Raw genomic sequence first — 21,679 nt, 5'->3', positions numbered from 1 at the left:
GCAACTCTGGTGGACAGTCTAGAATATTAAATTACTTTAGAAAAATCAACTTTAACCCACTTATATGATAATTTACCATTTGATCAACATATCAAGACTTTTTAATCATTGCTGAAATAGTGCAGCTAATATATTTCAGTCGCATAGTCTTATTTTTAGTTCTGTTTTAGGAATAATGATCACAGATATACTGTAATGATCACTGCAGTTAATAATGGTCAGGAAAAAAAAAAAGGTTTGTTGATGGATTTATCCATATATCCACAAAATGACATAAAACTAGGTGCACTACACAGTGGGTTTCCTACAGAGGGCAGCATGGAACTGTGTGTAGTGCAGACAGGAGGGCAGGCAAGGCAGTAGTAAACAGAGTGCCACAACTCACAGATCAATGTTTGCTTATTGTCAACTTGTTCCTAATCAAACAGTTGATGTATAAGTGTGGGGGGACAGCAAGATCACAAATGACACAGGCAGCATCTACTGTGCTGCAAATGAATGAACTCAAACTAAGACCAATGAAGTTCTGTCAGAAAAAGGGTGTTTTTAATTCAGATCATTCCTCATATTATTGCAAACTCAAGCACATTTTGCCATACAGTAGCTTATAACAGCTGATTCCATGTGAAAAGCATAACACATAAGCATATGCAGAACACTGTACCTTTAAGGAATTAACTGCAAAAACCTATATGCAAAAGATGTAGATTCTCTCTGAGCTTAATTCCTGTTTGAAGTGATGTTCTGAAAATGTCAGCTATAACATATGCGTTCTCCACCGAAGAGGTGAAAAGACACAAAAAAAAAAAAAAAAAAAAAAAAAAAAAAAAAAAAAAGCACAATCCCTTTCAGTACAATGTCATGACATTCAAGGTCAGCTGGGTTGCCCAGGTTTGCGGAAAATGAAGAGAAATCACTGTGTATTTGTTTGTTTTGTCTCCATGAGTATGGATCTTCCACCCACTCAATCAAAAGTCTGCTGTTTCGCCTTGTAAAACACACACACACGCTCTCTATAGGCCACTTTCTTAGGACAGAGCACTTAATGGCTGTTTTAAGGAAACGCATGGTTCCCACTAGCTGGGATCTGATGGTTTGCCGAGTTCAACCTTTACTCCTTTTTCTCCTGCACCTGCACAGGAAACAGAAACACACGAGAGATAATGTAAAAGAGCACAGAAGGGCTGAAACAACAGACACAGGATTGTGTGGTTTGTCTAACAAATCCTACCTGTTAAGTACTTTTCTTTAGCTCTGGCTCGCTCGTCTGCGTCAAAATACCACACTGTGATGGCATACCTGCGGAGACGGGATTGGAGTGGTGAATCACTACAAAAACAGACTGGATTGTCTGAGTGTGAGCAGTGGACAGACTTGGATGCTGACCTGGTGGCGAAGGCGGGCTGAACCTCGTGAGGGTTCCGTCTGTCTGACCAGAACAGCAGCAAACGGTCAAATTTGGGCTCTATGTCGGCAAACTGGGCCTTTCCTTCTGGGAAGATTCGAAGAAGGCCACCATGTTCCTGGAAGAGCAGGACAAGAAGAAACAACCCGGTTATGTATACAAATCAGGACAAAGCAATAGCAGGAAGTAAAGAGAGACTGGAGGAAGCAAACACCAAGTGAAGCCTCTGCACTGATCATATTTCTGGATTTGATTCCTATCTTGTTCATCCACATTAAAAAAGGTAAACATTCGGGGAAAGGAGACCCCCAAAAACTGCATATATTATTCATATATAAAAGACACTCAAATATAACCAATACGTGAAGCTTGTTAAATTATCAACATAGGACGACAATGTTAAAGGAAAAGGGTTGTCCAACTCCAAGGGCTAGGAGGAAAGCTCAGGATAGGAAGCAGCAGTGGGGGACGGCTTTCCTGTGGAGGGATAGGAAGAATAACCCACAGGAAAACTGCTCTGGCTGGATAAAGGACCTGGAGAGTGAAAAAGCAGATTGCTGTAAGCGTGCCGCTTTAACTCTCACACAGCTGATATGATAGGCCCCTCTCTTCACACGCAAACTAGCAGTGCAAAAAGGTTCACACCCTTTGTCGGAGATATAATGCTATTCCCATTTATACTACTTTGAATGAGGGGGAATGCCGGTGGTGTGACTAAACTAAAAAAAGCACAATAGGGTCAAAGAAGACAGGAGAAATTGTCTTTTTTTCCTGCAACACATACACAGCTCGAGGACCACAGACGTTAACAATTGTTTAACTGCATGTATAGCCAGGCTGGTGGTAACATTAAGTTGGCAGGCCTGAAAACTATGTTGTATGGATTAAAGTGAATACATGTTGACTCTCACCTGCAGGACATGACCTTCTGACCTACAGTGGACTCCAAAAGTCTGAGACCAAATGGGAAAGCGGTCTCAGAATTTTGGATCCCACAGCACATGAAGCTGAACTGGACTGATGTTGAATGAGAACATGTAAAACCCAAAGATATGATGTTCTTAAAAAGCACAATGGTCATAAAATTCAATAAAGTAAAAATGCTTTAGAGTGCAGTATTCTTCTGATCTATAGTCAAGTCAGTATAGTCATTTAAGACTCTGCCCTGGATACACACATTAATATAAAATTTGTGATATATCCCACATAACCAAAATCCACTCCATAGATTTCCATGGATATGCCAATGTGTTTCTTTTTAACCCTTTAAGTTGCAGTACTAAGATTTTTATGAAATTGAACTCAATGTAGGCCTATTAATTTATTCCCTATATTATAGTTTGTAGAGTTCATTTGTAGAATCCTGTGGGATTCACAGGAAACAAGACATGCATGTAATCCAGAGATACTGTTTTGAATAGTATTTTTTCAATATCAACCTCACTGTTTACCGTTCACTGTCCTACAGCTGTATGAGAGCTGGATTAAATTAAAAAACAATGTAATGTAAACTTTTATAGTGAAGAAGCCACTGGAAACGCAACATATTTGTCACAATGCTAGTGCTGATCAACTCTTTTTTGTCGGCACATCGGTTTTAAACATTGCAGAGAGTAATGGAACTTGTGTTGTCGCAACATGAAATCAGGTCGCACTTGCAATTTTTACCGTCTGACTTTTAAAGCACCACGTCTTTGTTTGACTGCACTGTAAACGGACACACAGTTGCTCTTCTGTTGTATTTCGAAGAAAGTAGCTTATCACAAAGTGTGTGCTGTAGTATTAAACTGCACTGGCTGTTACTATGGTGAACACAAGCGTTGCCAAATCACCCAGATCTGAAAACCTGCATTGTACCAAATCATTTCTATTACTGGCTTTTCTTTTTAAAAATAATTTGTGATTTTGGCCTATATAAATAAAACCACATTCATGTAACGTAACTTATTTACAAGTAGTCTGTGAAAGTTCTACAAAGTGCTACCATCCACACACACAACGGTGGATGGTAAAAAGTTATGAAAAGATCAATATCAAAATTATTTATGAGTTTTCTTCAGGAGGGTGGTGGAAACAGCAGATGGAACAAAACCTTTTCCTCATGTCTGATACCCTGTCCAACTTAAACAAATAAAATGTAGCTAAAACCTGACACCTCAATGCCTGCTGAGAGCACTTTTTACAAAAGGAAGTCACATGGTGTACCCACAGACACAGCGCGAGGATGACTGTTTATTAGTTGCAACAAAGTTTGTTGTAAACCAGCTTTTGCTGAGAGGAGTGATGATGCTTACTAATCATGACTATTAATGCATGAAATAAAGAGTGTGTATGTGTCTGTATGTCTCTGCAGAAGTTGCCAGCTGTGACTTCTTCTTGCCTCTTGACCATTGCATGCTGGGATGCAGTTCTATTCTCTGCAACCCTGAACAGGATAAGCAGTTTAGAAAATGGATAGATACATGTTGGTGCAGCAAAAAGGTTACTGCACTGCACGTTTGCATCTTAACGTACAGTATTTTAATCCACTTTTATTCAGTGCAGTGCTTCTAAAAATGGCAGCAGTTACAGAGGCATTCTTTTATCATGGTCCATATATATACATTTATTTTGGGGTGCACTGTAAAATATTAAAGCATACTTTGCACAGACTCTGTACTTGTAACATAACTCATAGTATTTCCAGTGGCTGACTCATTTCCTTCCACTTTGATTTTTGCTTGCCTGTACATTTTTCCTCCCACCGGCAGGGCTTGTTTCTTTTCTTTTCTTCTGTCACATGGGTGCACAGGAAACATATAAAAGAAGTGACTGGTCATGCATGCATAACTGAAGTACACAATGTAACAAATGTATAGATATATAGAAGGGAAGCAGTAAAAGAAAAATGGTGTTGAAAATTGGGGATAAATAACCAGAACAACTGAACCTAAACATTCCAAAGCCATGTCATTCGCTCATAGAACTTCGGTATCCAGGCAACCACATTCTATAACAGACAGCTCATGACACGCCTAATAAAACAGCCAATCGGAGAACAGATTCTAATACTTCACACATCCAAAGCAGTTCCAGAACATGTCACATTTGCATAAATGAAGCCTAAACATAAAATAAATCATGTAACAATGGTGATAGATGATTAACTTAAGGGCAGCCACCTGACATACCACCTTGACCTACATTGTCAAAATTAGATCCAGGAAAAGATTAGGTAAATAAGCAAGAAGAAAACTGATCGTGTTGAGTAAGTGGTAGGTAATACACAGAATAGGTAATATAAAAGTGGGGCACAGGTTAGGCTGAACCCCATTTATCAGAATCTGCTGTTGCTAAAAAGGTGTGGTGTGGTAACACCACCACCAACATTTTCATAGCAACATAACTACTAATATATTCCAAACAAATTCCAAGTCATTTGTGCCCAATTTGCAGGTACACTGGTCAAAAATGAAACCTAATGTATGGTCTTGAAAACCAGGGTTTCTGCTAGTGTATTCCAAGGTGACCCCCAGACAGGCCTAAGCAACAGGGAATTTGGGGAGGTTCAATTCGTAACCTTAACTTAATGGTTGGAAAGTTCACCAGCAACATCTGTTGACTGATGAGCACCCTGTCCTCTGTAACGCCGTGAGAACAAAAAAAAGCTACAGTCGGAGCTGGGCATATCAGGACAAATCGCAGTGGGCCGCCACCATAAAGGTTTTGGTCTCTTTACCAGCCCTCTCTGTATGCCTGTCATTGAGAATGTGCCTTGTGTACTCGTGTTCTGGGACTGGGCCTTCCCAGCTGGCCTGTACAACTTTTATGGTGGAAACCCTGAAAACCATGGTAACTGCATCAACAAAGAGGAGCAGCAGTTACAGGCTGAAACTAGTCAGCAAGGCACATAATGGACATGCAGTACACCATTTTGTTGTGGTGATTCTATTACCTAACAGTGTAACACAATTAAAGTGTTATACTAATGATTATATTTTCATTATCTCTCCAGCCACTGCGGGTCAAAGCCACTCACTCTATGCTTTTTTGAACATCTGGGAAGATTAACAAAAAACTGATGTTAAAATCATGTAAACGTCAGCTTTAGTATACTCGTTAATATACTCCTAAAGACTTGGTACTCTTGCCTTGACTCCTCTCCCGCACTCTGATCCTCTGCTCGTCCTGCCCCTTCCACTTGTGGCTGAGAACTAGGCCTACTGTCAGTCCTGACAAATTAACAGTATCCATTAGTAACATGAATTAACTTTTTTCCCATATTAGAAGAACTAATAATGTCTGCACGCTGCACTGTTTCACCTGTCCTCGCGATTCTCCTCCTCGCGAACTCTCTTTTTAAAATAATTTGTGATTTGAGACATTTCTACAAAAAAAAAATAAAATAAAAATAAAAAAAAATAAAAAAATAAAAAAACATACACGATGGGATGTAAAGTCAATTTAGGGGAACCTTTCAAGAAGCTGGGTGTGCTTGGATGTAAAAGAGATAATATTCATCTGTAGGATTGGCAATTGGTTTGGTTTTACTTGACATTACATTATTCAAAGCATTTTTAGGACATAACATGAACGAAAATATGCAAATTGCGTCCCACAGTGATTCAAATCCATCGAGTACCGATTAATAAAAGTACTAGAATTTTGTCGGGAAGTGGAGGCGCAGCATTTTATTTTCAAATACGGGACGATCCCGTATTATAAGGGACGGGTGGCAACCCTATTCACCTGTTGGAAGAGCCACAAAAACAGGTCTCAGCCTCCTTACGCAGGCGAAAAATCCAGCACATTCATATTTTTCTTCTTTGGCAGTTTTGGATGGCTCTGCCTGATGCACTGACTACTTTGCCGTAGTGGCGTGAATTGCAGTTACAAACGTCAAATCCACCGAGTACTGAGAAACCTAGAATTTTGTCGGGAGGCAGAAGGCAGCACGAAATTTCTCTATGGAGGAAAAACCCTGCCTGTGCATTCAGCTTGCCTTATTGCTCGCTTGATGACAGCCAAAAATAGTCACCCTCTGCTTATAGCCAGAGGACAGACTCATGGCCTGCATTCTAGCACAAACTAGCATCCAGAGTTTCCTGTAATTAGGTAATTTTCATATACAGGTCTGGAGGTCAAGTATGCGAGAAAGTCTGGAAGACAATCTCCTGTCTACTTATGTGTCTCGTCATGTCACCCGTTCCTCAGAGAAGCATCGAAGCCCTTCTTTTACCTGTCAGTGGCTGCTTTCTGTTATGAAGAGTGTTACTGTTACTTCCTGGCGTGCAGCATCCTGTTTATCTGTGTCTATTAGAAGTGAGTTCCTTAACCACTTATCCGATGACATTGACTGCTTAAGGCACATTACAGTGCAGCCACGTTTTGTCTATCCATGCATGCTGTGACAAAAACGCGGAGTCTGCCAGATGTCATTTGTGTATAGACAAATTACAGTGGATAATTTGTGCTCTCAAATTTATATCAACTTACTGTCGGCGTAGGAGCCCAAGTTACAGGTTGTTGAAGCTACTACGCCCAGCAAGGAAAACATACTGTAAATTTTGTAATGCGGACACAGCGCAACATGAACATCCATAATAAACGGTGAAATTGCCAGGGTATAAACAGTCTCATTTAATTAGATGCTTGGGTTTAATGCGGCTTTGATTTGGTTTTGAGTGACCGTCAGCGAAATGTTTGTAGGCTTTTTCAAAGTAAATATATTTGACGTTTATGAATATTCCTGCAGTAAAACACAACCAAATAGTTTATCAAAAGTGCACCAATATGCCATAATTGTTTGAAATGCTTATTTGATCAATATAGTTATTGTTCAAAGATGTGAGTAATGAACTAACATAGTAACATCTCAATCTTATTCTTCTGTCTGCTCATAACTCTGCCCTTTCTGGCAGGAGGAACAATGGATGTGTGCAAGGTAGCATGGGGGTGCTCTTCCCTCTGATTGGGTGTGGCTGGATTAGCAGGATCTCTGTGTTTTAATGGGATTATAAATGGGGAGAGTGGCCGAACAGCACGTACCGACACGTAACCTCTACTACTGACTCTGCAAGGGAGCTGATGTGGAATATAGCGGAAGGGAAGATGATGACTACATTGGAGGCAAGAACTGGGCTGACTTGTCATATGGAATATGAAGACCAGATACGTGGACTTTTTGCAAATCATTTTGTTCTGATGGCTATTTCAGTGATAATTTCAAATCACAGTTGAAGTCGTTTTTGACAAGAATAAGAAAAAAGAGAAATAAGTAAAGTTCCAATTGGTATACTCATCTAGGGATGTCACGATACCTGGAATTTGATAAGCAGTACCATTTGCAATGAAAGTCCATGATTCTCAAACCAAATTTGACAAAGACTGCTGCAAACACAGCGTGCTTGTTTGAGGTGTTTCCTTTTATTTCAAATAACTTGTGCTTGTTGATCCACCTCAAATACAAAATATCTCCTAACACCAGTCTTGGCGTGTTTTTGTTTGTTTCTTTTCACAAGATGTAGTGGACCTGTTGCTGCACCAACACTTGCTGGTGCCATTCTACATGTTGTTATTGATGTTTTCTGTGCCTGCCTTCTTCTCTTTGGGATGTCGGACAAAGAAACTTGTAGGTTTATTATACTGCCCTCGTCAGTGCTGGAAGAATTACATCTCCAGTACCTATGAGATCTACAGTACCTACTGTACTGTAGGAAAACAAGTACCATCACATTTTCAGAATTTTGGCATCAACTTGGCACTGAATTATCGGTTCTCGTGACATCCCTAGACTCATCATCTGTCATTTAACAGTTAACATTGTTTCCTCCACACATCACTCACATACCTTGGCATTCCAATCTTTATTAAGGTAATATATGCATGTGACACACCGTCCATCGCCGTTAGGGTTATCCACATGGCGCACATATCCTGTCCCATTTCCAGGGTAACATGCCACCATTGCCTGAAGACAGGAAGATGAAAAAGCATGATTAGTAAAAACTGATATGTGGTGACGAAAGCCTAGATCTCATATGTCATTGAACAGCAGAGGTACTGTACGAGCACAAAGAAGGAACAGTCAAGGTTACATTAAACTGTGGGTCAGTGCAAATGCCCGTGCTGGTGTGGATCCAGTCAGTTAGAACTGGGGCTGTGGAAGCAGCTCAGCTTGCCTTTGTTGGCCTGTGATGCAGATACATCAGACTTGGCACAGCCATGTTGTATTGTCTTTACCTCACCTGCACCAAGACTGACACAAGCACTGGCTGCTTACAACCCAGCTGCCTCATTATAAACTTTAAACTTGCGAGAAAATAAACCGGAGATATCGTGCCGCACATCAACTTCCCCTTGCCTTTTCCTGCTCTATTAAGACTTGCATGATCTGCTTGGGTGTTGGCAGTGAACCCCTATGAGCTCTTGTAAACGTCTTGGTGTAAACAGCGAGCGAACGCACTCATACAACACAGAAAGTCCCTCAGGAATAAGACACACACACGCGCACACTGCTGGGAGGAGTGTGACAGAAACACTAGTCTTTTCCTCAGAAATAAGATTTATATGGAGATCATATTGTAAATGTTGAAGAGGAAAATATCCACCTGTCTCCATCGTCTTAAAACACAGAGTTCTTACACTGTCTGCGATATCAGGCTGCATATAGTATAACAGATATCAGACTATAAGCATTGGAAATTACAACCAACACCATGTAACTGCATGCTTCTGACTTGAAAGAGGAGCAGAGGTGAGCAGCAAACGTGCACAAACACAGAGGGCAGATTGAGCCCTCATGCACCGTGTCTAAGCAGTGATATGACAAACAAAAGGCAAGTTCCTCCACATTCTTTCATGCACTTGGATCAACATAAACCATGGCAACATTATTATAAACAATCACAGCAGACTAAACTCCTTCATTTGGTCTTGTGCCAAATGAAATAATGTCACTTTCAATGTTTGAATTGTGGAAAGCGATCTTGTGTGTAGAGAAATAATCAAACATGCTATATTTCAAAATATTTGGATTTCAAGAATTTATTTTATTTTAGTATGGAAGCCTTTTTCATGCAAGGTTAATTTTATTATATCATACACAATGGCATTGCAAAATGTTTATGTGCAAAAAGCTGTCTACTCTGGCAATACTCAGTGAGAGAAAATCATCTGCGCATCTGACCGTAGTTGCTTGCGTCAGTCCACATTGTGCTCACATCTTTTGAGTGATGCAGGCTCCCACTGGAATGCACAGTATCAGGGCCTTCAAAGCTGAAAAACAACAAAAACTCCAACATAAAGATGGGGAGGGTGGGGGGTGGAGTGGGGAGTTTTGCTCCGGCCGCATGAACTGACGCAACTACTTTATCGATTTAAAAAAAAAAAAAAAAAAAGGGAAAAAAGAAGAAAAAAAAGAAAAAAAGAAGGGTCTCCTAAGAAGTGGCTGCTGGGAATCAAGGCGGGTGAGGGGTGTGCAAAGTGACAAAGGACTTCCTGTCAGTAAGGTACTATACAGTAAGCTTTTGTGTGTGTGTGTGTGTGTGTGTGTGTGTGTGTGTGTGTGTGTGTGTGTAAAAAGAGAGAGAGAGAAAGAGGCAGAGGGGCAGAGACAGAGAAAGCAGAGGGGTGGCGCTGGATCAGAAGAGAAGAGTGAACTGCTGTAAACTTTGACTCCTGGCCTCCCTCCAGAGGGAGCAGTATTTTAATGGTTGTGCTACGTGCAGAGCGTGAGGCTGATCCTCGGCTATGTCACCCCTCCCACCCATGACTGCTTGGCTCACGCTGCAAGGCTGGAGATGGGTAAACAGTCGCTGCTAAGAAAAGTGTGTTTGTGTGGATTCAGATGTGTGAGGGTGGGGTGTATGTGGGGGCTCACTCAAGGTGAGATTTGGCGCTCAACAAAAACCCAGACACAGCAGTTTTGCCTTTCACTTCCTTTAACTGGACAGGAAGGAATATCTATAAGGCTTCATCTACTGCAGGAAAGTACAGTTATGTACCTGTGAGCATGCAAGGTAGAGTCGTGCTAAAATATACAGGTTTCTAACAGAAGTCAGCTTGAATATGAATTGCCATTTGACCAGCTAGCACTTCTCCGAACATTAACAGAAAGTATTAAATCAGAGTAACAGTGTGGATTTCAGGAGAAAAACAATGGGCCATTAAATCCAAAATAAAGCAGAAATGAACATATCACACTGACTGCGTACAGAAAAGAGGGTGTACACCAATTGTCCATGGAAAATACATGAAACTGGAATGCAGATCAGCTAGTGTCTGTAAATGCCAACCTAGTATGAAGTCCTATTTAACTCTTGTTTGCTTTTCATGTGATCTGGTCATGAGGACCCAGCAAGCTGAAGCAGAGCAGAAGAGATACCACATTTGATCACATCCTCAGTCAGAGATACATGGACGGCATCAAGCTACAACATCGATGAAAAATGCAGCATGCAACAGCGATACAGCCAGTGTCAGAGTGCAGCGGTTTGTGGAAGTATGCTCATGCACGTTCATCCCCAGTATTCCCTTTCTCTGACTGCAACTCTACAAACTATAAATGTGGTATTTTGGTATAGTTATGACAGAACTAAATGTTTTAATATTACCTGTTCTAAACAAACTACAAGCATCAAAAATCATGATTAATTCTCCATGCGAACATGGCTCCTCTACACTGCAGGAGGATTTTCTTCCTTGCTATCTTCACCTCTGACCTTTATCCCTAATTGTGTTTCCTTTCTTCTCAGCCAGTTATTCTTCCGCGTTCCTTGGTGGCCCTCATTAGGACGCTGACCTCGTTCACCATGCCGTTTGTTTACATTCCACCAGCACGCTGTCAGAGGGTGACTGGCATTTACAGACGAAGAGTGAACGAGAGAGAGGTAAAGGTCACTAAATCAGCTTTAAGAGGCCTTCAGTAAGGCCAAATGAAAGGCAAACATTATGCCACATATACAAAAACATTATAGACACCAGTCTGTGTCCGCATGCAAGCCACTGCGTTAATAACCAAAAACTACATGTAAAATATGAATACAATTTTTCATTTAAAAAAACAACTCATTTTCATGTTTACTTTCACTGAAACAAGTCTGATGTAATTTCCAGTTAACCAGTTGTCTTTGCAGTGTACTTTCAATAACATTGGCGGTGTGTTCATTTCTCAGTTGGCTCTGCAAACGCACAGCCCATCTGTTCCAACTCAGGGAGTTTTGAAAATATTCCTCAACTTTACATCAACTTTGTATTTATAAGAAAAATGCTTTCAGACAAAATTACATCTTTACTTAAAGTCAAGTTTTGGCTGATTTAAATTTTTTTTAAATTACATACAATTCACTGGATTTCCTCCAATTTAATATTTTGTTTTTGTCATGAGACAATGTCGCTGCTGATATAAGGGTTAAAATGACAATCATTATATGATCCAACATCACTTTAATATTCTTGAACAAAGTTTCGTTACTGTTCTCGATCTACAATAATTCAATACATCAATAATTCAATAAAACATTTTACTTAATCCCTTTATATCCGAGTTGGAGATTATAGACAGAGGATCCCTCTGTGCGGAAGAGACTAATCTGCTCCACACGAGTTGTGTGCTGCTGTTTATTTTTTTCCCCTCATTAGAACAAAATAACTTGTTTAAATGGGAAAAGCTTGAACTGACATTTCAGTGGAAGATGCAGAAGAATAAAATATACCGCCCAGCGGACATGCACAATAACATAGGGCCATTGCATGGAATAATCCTGCCTTTTACACAGTTAGTGTTTTTGATGGCAACCATGGCTGTCGGCTAAGAATTTCCATCCCGTGCCCAAAATGCAAAACTATACCATATGTTTACAGCTTTACGTAGAACATGTAAGGGGGGTGTGAATGATTCTGTGGAGCCTAGAGAGCAGCATGGTGTTTTCTTTGCTTCATAGGACCATTTGTGGTACACTTCAAGTTTTATGCAACTGCCACAGAATCATAAATAATGAAGAATCGAATGGATTTATAAAGCTTTGCCACGAAGCATACAAGTAAAGAAACAGCCCTGTTGTTGCTCATGTGGGTGAAGAGGAATTTAATCGGAGAGAAATGGCAAAGCTTCAAAACTGTTTTTTACCTGGCTTTTCAAAACCTTTTTGGATTATATTCCAGAGGGATGTGGGAAATGAAAAGGGAGAATTTTTTCATCCTAACTCACTCCTTAACTAACAGTGCTAGATTAAAAGTTAATATGAAATTTAGTACTTAGTATTTATGTTTTGGTTTCTATTCATTTTGTTATATAGTATATATATTTTATTATCAATATCATTTATTTGAACAAAATGTTTTTGTTAAAATAATTATGGCACCTTATCATTAATATTTTAATTATTTTTGATTGATTACATTATCTCAGTTTTGTAGAAAGTGTTCTGTTCACAGAGAATACATTAATAATAAGATGTACTGACTATGTGAATTTGAAGACAGGAAATCCACCTCATGTATAACTCACATTTCAAAAATGTCCAAATTAGAGAAAATCAAGAAAAGTGGTAGTTTAAACCAGACAGCTTCCATAATGTCTGACATAAAGTCATGGCTGATAAGCGCAAAGAACTCTCCCTGCACTCTATTCAACCTGACACTCTGCCACCTCCGTCAGTCAAACAATAAATGGTAAATGGATTGAATTTCTATACAGCTTTTAACCTGAGAGTATAGCACAGTGTCTCAGAATAACCCCCCACACACACTAATGGTGGTGGGTCTATACAAGGCTGTAGTCTGCTCATTGGGAGCAGAAATCAGTGTCTTCAAGGATGCAAGGAAACACAGACAGGAGTAATCTAAGGATCAAACCACCAAGCTTTTGGATGACTCTCTCCACCACCTTGGCTGCTGACACCCATGGGCCCCAGTCAGACTAGAGTCTGTATGTTGTTAACCATTTATTCAGGCTAACTATCAACCAACTACCTGCTTCACTTTTCCCATGCACAAATTCTGTATTTTTTTAATGCTTTTAAAACCTCAGTTTCAGCTGCAGTGGGGAGAAATAAATAAACCTTAACATACCATTAGCTTAACAGTACCCTGTGGAGTTGTTTTGTCAACAAATTAAAGTTGTTTACATTCTGTGTTTCTTAACCAAAACTCACTGTGTGAATCACTGAGATCTAACAAACATGTTGAATACATATCTTTCCTAATTAAATTTGCGCACATACAATGTTATAACACAATACATAACAAGGTTGTCAGCATGTTACCAACTATAACTGTTGATCAAATTGTAGTGTAAAACTGTTCTTCACCACCCATCACCACCACCACCCACTCTGGCTCTCAGTTGTTTTTTGAAAGCAATTTAATCCAATGTTATTATAAAAAGAAAAGTTGTTTAGTGTAGCTTTAATACACCTTTGTAATATTTGGAATCATTAAAATTTTGGGGAATAAATAATGCAAACATTTCCAGCGAGCCCGTGCTATAAAAATATTTCTCTTTAAAATCACTTAAAAGGTCCAATATTTCAAACTTTATTTGACATTATGATATCCATAAGAGCATACATTTGTGGTTTTAAGTACTAAAAACCATCTCAATTTAGTTTTACATCTCTCCTCTCAGGCTTCTTTCTAGAGCTCTGGTAACAACAGATCAGTGAGCCTGGGTGAGTCTGGGTGGGCTGGGCTTGAGGCATGGCTGAGAGTTTGAAACAGCAGAGTTGCTCAAAAGAGACGTGTGAAACAACTCAATTCTTACATAACTTCGAAGAACTTCCACTCTGCTCATCACTTGGAAGGATACACTGATCACTGTGATGCTATCAATTCATCGCTGGTTCACGCATGAACTGGGGTTGAGCAAAAAGGAAAAGCTGCGAGGGGTCTACTCACTTCACAGAAGAGATGCTTATCCAAACACGAGTACAAACAGTTGGGATGGAGACCTTGTAGCACAGGGGAGTGTGGGAACCAAGACAGTTTGGGCCCCAGCCCAGGACAGCTCACTGTTTTATCTGTCAGACAGTGGTCCTGCCTGCAGAGGAAATCCCTGTTTAAAGTAATGTCCTAGTTTACTCTTTTCTTCTTTACTCTAGGCTGTGAACAATAGAGGGACGTATACAGCAGCATGTCGCAGCGGAAACAAAAGAACAGTTACTGGTATCATTACATAAATACTCTGAAGGGGATTGTGTAAAGTCGCCGGCCCCTGTAGATTTCAGCACACGCTGCTGGTGTCTCCCGTTGACAAACAAATGATAAACGCAGGTTAAAGCTTCATCTGGAACAAACTCAATGCTGAGGTCCACTTACACAAACAGGCCTGTTTCTACTGATGGATGTCACAAAATCACATGCAATAACCTGTCACAATCAGAGTATCAGTTCATTTTCAAAACTGTCCTGCAGTCAGTTAGTTGGTGTTATATCCATAGATAATGAGAGCTAAGAGCAGATATCTACAGTGATGTGACTGTTTTGTACAGTAACTCCTTAGCGACTGCTCAGCCTGACTGAATGGCTCTATCTGTGCCTGTATGTGAGCCAAGTGAGCTCACTCTGTAATTGGATCAGTCACTGATACTTTCTTGTTGCCAGTGGTAGAAGATTGAGCACAGCAAGAGATATTAGGTGAAAACTGAATACATAAAGGCCATTTTTAGGCAAAGTTCAAAAACGTTGGAACAAACTACATACAGGTGGTCAAAGCTCTATATCAACCATCAGCTCATAGCTCCCTGCTCATTTTATACAGAGGCTGGAGTACAGCAGATGAACGATTATAGTAATCAGAGCAGCAAATTATAACAAATTAGTTCCTTGTTATCTTTCAAATACATTTTGCATTGAATTGATACAATAGACAATAAACATGTTCAATCAGCTAGATGTCATGCTCAACCCCCCCCACCATAAATCCTCCCTGTCCATCAAGTCTACAGCTGTGAACAGTCAAAAACAGAAGACCTCTCAGGGCTCCACTTGGATCACACCCAGGTGCTGCTTAGACAGTCACAGCATAGTAAACAGACAAATAAACTTGCACTCAAACTTGGATTTGTTACAAATTCTATCAAATGCTTCACATTTGCTGGTGAGCCCTCATTCAAAATATATGAAACATATTACAATATATAACATATTACACAGCATGTCACATCCAACTACTGACCTTCACTTAGCTGTTGTTATAATGTTACACTATAATAACAATGGCATTACACATATCATTAGAAACCCACAGAGGAGAGGATTGGTTGAAGGTCAGCTCATACTTGACCATGGATGTTGGGTGAGCCTGTGACCTGACTAACTCCAAAACTATGACATATATTGTTTACTGTGTGATGGTAAAACAATAAGCAGGAAAAAGGTGGTATGCAAGGTGCCGCCTCGGGCATACTGGTACTATAGGAGGAAGAATGAGCAGTTCATGTAGCCTATAGCATAATGTATAGCTTGCTCCAACACACAGAGGACCACCACCACATGACTTCCTCTTGTCTACTTACTCTATAAAGCTTTAAGATTTAGGTCAACAGTCAACTTCCTTATGAAAGCACACGTCTACGATCGCTCTGACTTTACAAATGATGCAACTAATAACACAACATCCAACAATATAAAACTTGGTTTCTCATTTCAACCACAACACTGACGGGGAAGGGGGATGGATTTGTCCAGATTTATCCCGTTTCGATCAAACTGCTTCTTAGCAGCTGTCAGCAGTTTCCACTGAAAATGAGAGGCTTTGCTTGAGGTGAATGACAGAGCAATATACGTGTTCACTTTTCAGAGGGAAGAATAGGGATTTTGCAATAACCATTAGGAACACCATTGCGGACAATGGTGCAAATCAGTGCAAGACTATTTTATGGTAATAAAGGATTTATAGGATTTGTCTTTTGAATGGACTTCCCATAACATTTACTTTTTCTCAATAGATGTTATTGCAATGTAAAATTGCATAGCTTTTATCCATAATCACACAAAAAAAAAACCCTGTTGCTTTTGGGGATGTATCAAACAATTACTTTCATTATTAGTACATCTATTGACTACTCAATTAATCATTGGGTTGATAAAATGTCAAAGTATTGAAAATTGAAAAACAAAAGCTGACAGCTTTAAATACCTTGTTCAATCCAACCACAGTCCATAAACATAAGACACTGAATTTAGTATTGCATAAATCTTCATTATGAGAAGCTAGAACTAGGTGTGTTTGGCACTTGTGATGTGAAAATGAAAACTAATCAATTAGATTGTCATAGTTGCAGATTAAATTTCTGATGACTGACAAGTACATTAATCAACTAATTGCTTCAGGTCTAGGTGTGTTTCTTAAGCTCAAACAAAATACAAGTAATAATAATAATAATAATACTATAAATAATTAACAAATTATTTAAATGATGGTCATATTAATCTGAGCAGCTGGTGGAGACGTGTCTCCGCTAACAACTCGTGGTAAGAATCTCCAGAAACGATTTTCTATATCTATGTGGGGATCTGGCAACATGGTTCTACACGTGTGTCATTATGTTTACTATAGTGGAATTTATCCTTCCATGAATGTCCTTTTGTTTTTCACACCGGAGAGTCGTGCTTGAGACAGTCACTCAGTTCTCATGCTCCCTGGATTGCATTATATTGCTGTGAGTCCTGTCGCTGTAGGCCCAAACAATATGTATCTAAATCCTGTACTTGAATTATTATCATATTATTATTATACTGAGCTAAACAGAGTTATCAGAGTAGTTTCATGTACAACAACATAACTATGTAAATGCTAGCTTTGCGCAGTGGCAGTAAAGATGTTGTAATGGCTTGGCTTAGTAAGCCACTGTGTTAATATGCTGGACAAACTAACTTTCAGAGAACAGGACAATCATGTCGCTGCCACAAACTTCTTTACATGTTCTCTGATAATACTATAATGGCATCAGAGAGCATTCAACATGCTGGAGCTGCAGAGAAACAAACATGTCCTGCTGCCTGCGATGTCTCACAATGTTATCAAGTGAAAAGGGGAAATGGGAACAATGACATTAAATAACTATTTGGGCAAAATCTTTTTCCTCTATCTTTCTCAATGCGAATTGTGCTTACATTGTGTTGTATCCCTTTGAGCCACTGATACTGGCGGCCTTCCATATGTGCAAGTCATGCTGATTTTTGCTGGTCACAGTCCAGGCATGTGTTTGCCAAGGCAACTAGGGCAGTAGGTGAGGAAGTCAAGTTCTCAACAGTGTTTGACTCAGTGGCCAGCTGCGTGGATCAACGCCACAACCTGAAATAATGTGCTTTCTAAAAAATGATTCATGTCTTCTAAGAACCAGCCAGGGACAAAAAACAAAACTCTACTGAACAGGAGGAACAGTCCGAACTAGCAGCATACAGCAATCAGAGCTCTATGCCAGCACAGAAAATCAAATACCTAAAGAAAGCAAAGGCCACGGGTGTGTGAAAGCAAAACATAAGGTACAGTGACAAATAATAACAGCGAGTACCTTCGAGGGGGTTATTTTAGTGTTCAGGAGTATCACTTTTTATGTGCTAATCCTAAATAGTGTATAGTGTTAGTGTTTGACTTAACTCTCTGTAAGACTAATGCCAGGGTCAAAAATCTGGCTCTTCAAAAACTAAAGAAGAATGAAACAAAAGTGAAAAAAGTAAATAAAAATAATTTGAAAACAAAAATTGTAGACACACTGAAAATAAGAACACACCATACTTTCACACTGAGAATAGCACTGATGAAAAAATAAAATAACTATTTTAAATTCCTCTAAAACTTAAGTAAAGAGGCAATAAGTTTAGATCAGTTATATTAGACTGCATTTGATTAACTGGGTGTACCCAATAAACTGGTTTGTATTTCAAAAAGAGCCCTGAAAGGTCACTGAGCCTAACGTCTATTCACTGAAACAGTGACAGTCTACTTTAGAGTATTTTCCCCAGGAGAGGAGGAAGAGGGGGGAGGCTGAGAGCAGCTCATCTCCTCCTGTGTCAGTCTAATGCCACAAGGTCATAATGACCAAATCTGGTTCAAAGAAGACTTGTAGGTCGCACGCAACCCAAACAGCGGAGCTGGAGCAAGGTTGACATTACTTTGGGATGACATAGGCTGCTTTTTTTAAATCGTGCACAGCAGTTACAAAAAAAGTGATGAAATAACTAAGAGGGTGAAAAGACAACTACAATTGTTGTTCCTGGTCTGAGAGGAACCGGCCTGAAAACAAGACTACAGTGATTTAAAGACATTTTCTTCGGAAACACACCTGAGTGAAACAAAAGTTGCCCATAATTTCCTCTGCCCCACAATACCAGCCTTGAAACACTCAGGTCTTCCTCTCAACATAGGAATGCTCTGTCTGACCAATTGCATGTCTATTTGAGATACTGAACTGAATTTATCATTGCTGCAAAATTCTTCTTCCCTGACACCTCTCAACAGCGAGGTCAGAAATCAGTCAACTACACAACAGTTTCCCTGTAGATGGTTCAGCAGCACAGTTGGACTTGATTGAGTTTGGTACACACATCCTGTTGTTTTACTATAAGGATGAAAACATAATTGTGTCATGCAGTATGCACAATTTTGGACAGGACGTCTTTCTTGTTTTTGTGAGTTCATTTAGCAGCAGCACATCTATTAGAGCTGCATATTACAGAGAACATGTGCTGTGTGTTATACAGTTTCACTGTGACATCTGCTTGAGCTTGCTGCAGTACACTCTCAGTTGCAAGATTATTAAACACATATAGCAGCTAAAACTTATCAGTATAATTTGTAGAGCTGAATCAATATGTTGATTAATCAATTCCATAACAAAACAATCTGAAGATGCCAATTTGGGGATTTAGGAAATTGTGATAGGCAATTTTCTTTATTTACTCACATTTTTAAGACCAAACTTTTATAGACCAATCAACCGAAAAAATAATCGGTGTTTGCAGCCTAATAGGACTAATAAACTGTACCTTCATGAACACTATAATGTTCAGATTTTGTTCAGAGAAGTGCCAATTCAACTTTATGGTCATTTTAAGAGGTTGTACTTTGCGTTGCTGGCTAAATGAATGACATTATGCTTAGAGATGTTTATAATGAATGTTCCACCTCCGTTTTTTCTTTGAAAATCGATGGTAGATTAATATTAGAAACACCTCTCAAACTACAGCTTCTAAAATGACCATACAACTGAACCGACACTGTTATAAACAGTCTGAACAAAATCTGTAAATTCTAACCTGCATGATGGTAGGATATACTTTACCTTTTATACGTTTTATCTTTAATAGTTTAAGATAATAAACTGCAAACTAAGTACACACCCTGAAAATTAAATCCGGTATTACAAGAGTAATATATAGAAAATATGCATTTCATGATATTTTGTTCTAGGGGGACCTGAGTCCCTCTTGAAGTCTTAGCCACGTGTGATGTGTTTGTTGTGCAAATTAATTTACATTAAGATTAAAATCATGAAAATGTGTTCAGCCCTGGTGTACACAGACAGAAAAAGCCATGTGTTGAGGAAATAATCCACCTCTCTGACTCAGGGCATTAGACACACTTTAACTTGGAGTTAGGGAATACTTACTAGCCTCTTAAACTTAAAGTCGGGTCTAATTAGCAAACACATTAGCAGATATTGAAAGTAACGGTGCCTTGAAGACACAATGCACATGTCTGAAACCATCGGGTGTGACCAGCCTGATTGTGATTTCTGCTGAATGATGTAACGCTGTCAGATACCTGCAAACCTTACTTTTTATTTGGTCCTATGAAGCCTAAGTACTGCTGTTTTTTTTTTAACCAACCAAGTTGTGTGACAGGTGTAAATCAGCAGACGAACAGGGCTCTAGCTCCTGAAGGACAAGCACTGCCAACCACTGACCACAGGCATAAAAAAAATACCCTAGATTTCAGACTGCTGGTTTTTGTGTTTCCACCTACTACAATACTTACTTTCGTCCTTCCATTTATTGTGTAGTTTCCCAGTTTGCCGTTACAATGTCTGATCAGGTCGTCCATGCGACTCATTAGAAAGCGGATCTTCTCACAGCCGGCTTCCCTCCCCTCTATCCACGTGATTTTGTCCCCTCGGATGTCTTTAGTTGAGTCGCTTTTTTGACTGACCAACTGTCCGTCTGTGAACCTGCCCGTTTTGTGAAGGGCCTTGACATTGTCCAAAATGCCTAGCCCAGTCTCTGCTCCTAAAAAGTTGTCCACCACACATATGCCGTGCTTGTTCATACACGGGACTATGTACTCCATGGCAAGTTTCTGAGGGGATGAGTTGGTTTGTCCGTTAGGTGTGGCGGTGTTGTTTGAACCGTCCTCTCCCGGTCCAACCCCAGGTGCTTCTGTGTTCGTGGTTTGTGGTAAAGATGTACTATCCGCCTGCTCGGAGCTTTTCTTTTCTTGGTATTTCTCCGGTGCCTTGTCGTCTTCAGACGACGGAGCCTGCTCTGGCTTCTGTTTGGGAAGCTGCGCCTTCTCCGCCTCTTTACAAATGAGCTTGTGTTTCTTCCAGTCCTCTTTCTGGTGCTCCTTGCTGCAGTAGAAGGAGCTCCGGCACCTACCACACTTGAGGAGGTTCTCCATTTTCCCACAAAGTTCACAGTACTGTCGGTCTCGGTCCAAGTCGCTCTGCTGCTTCTCCATGTTTGCGGCTACAACGGGTGCACTGCGCCTTTAATTCCGATCCTTCACACGCGCCCTGCTAACCGACAACTTTGGAAACGATCCACTGCCTCTGCCACGCTACACCGAGCGAAACGGAAAAGTAAGACTCAAAACCTCGCCATTTTATCACAACTACTCCTTCTTCCCATCTTGTATCAGTGAAATAATACGACAGCGTGTGCCCTGGGCCGAACATTTCGGGCTGGGTCGAGGTCTTCAGGAGGCATTTCTGCTGGCTAGCGGTTAGGTCTGAGGGTCGTGCATGGCGCCGCTCGGTGTGTGCTCAGCCTATCTGTGGTCCAGCCCACTCTGACGTCCGACCACAAGCACCGCCCATTGTGCGCTGCATTCGCGGACTGTGGAGCAGGCGAGGCTCATGAAAAAGCACGAAACACGTGGACGTAGTTATTCAATGTCATGACAGGGTAACAGGGAGAATGTTATCATGTACGCACCTCTGGTCAATTAATACATTATTAATACTGTATGTGTCATCATGACTGGACCCGTCGGTCCAGTCATACACCCACAGTGATTACTCTTTATAATTATGTTTACTGACTTATGGAGAGTATTTACTTATAATTTTGAAG

General features: G+C 40.1%; 1 protein-coding gene across 2 annotated transcripts; it reads right to left on the bottom strand.

Moving 5' to 3' along the window:
- Positions 1-524: 524 nt before the first annotated feature.
- egln1a (egl-9 family hypoxia-inducible factor 1a) lies at positions 525-21,381 on the bottom strand. Of its 2 annotated transcripts, XM_023411667.2 has the most exons (5): positions 20,367-21,380; positions 8,235-8,354; positions 1,387-1,523; positions 1,232-1,299; positions 525-1,132 (listed from the first exon to the last, which is right to left on the bottom strand). In XM_023411667.2, exons 1-5 carry the CDS (start codon positions 21,063-21,065, stop codon positions 1,077-1,079), a joined length of 1,080 nt encoding a protein of 359 aa, XP_023267435.1. In that variant the 5' UTR covers positions 21,066-21,380; the 3' UTR covers positions 525-1,076. The 2 variants fall into 2 exon arrangements, with proteins under 2 accessions (XP_023267435.1, XP_023267436.1); XM_023411668.2 differs by lacking the exon at positions 8,235-8,354 and having other exon boundaries at positions 20,367-21,381.
- Positions 21,382-21,679: the final 298 nt, after the last annotated feature.

Source organism: Seriola lalandi, unplaced genomic scaffold (assembly GCF_002814215.2).
Source record: "Seriola lalandi dorsalis isolate HSWRI2012SDOR001 ecotype SW California unplaced genomic scaffold, Sedor1 jcf7180002054470, whole genome shotgun sequence".
NCBI lineage: Eukaryota > Metazoa > Chordata > Actinopteri > Carangiformes > Carangidae > Seriola > Seriola lalandi.
This window is presented reverse-complemented; position numbering and strand designations above follow the sequence as displayed.

Coding starts and splice junctions, on each gene's coding strand:
- egln1a (XM_023411667.2), bottom strand. CDS start 21,065: ATGGAGAAGCAGCAGAGCGACTTGGACCGAGACCGACAGTACTGTGAA. Junction 1,300..1,386: donor CAGCCCGCCTTCGCCACCAG/GTCAGCATCCAA, acceptor CCGTCTCCGCAG/GTATGCCATCACAGTGTGGT. Junction 1,133..1,231: donor TAAAGAAAAGTACTTAACAG/GTAGGATTTGTT, acceptor TTTCCTGTGCAG/GTGCAGGAGAAAAAGGAGTA.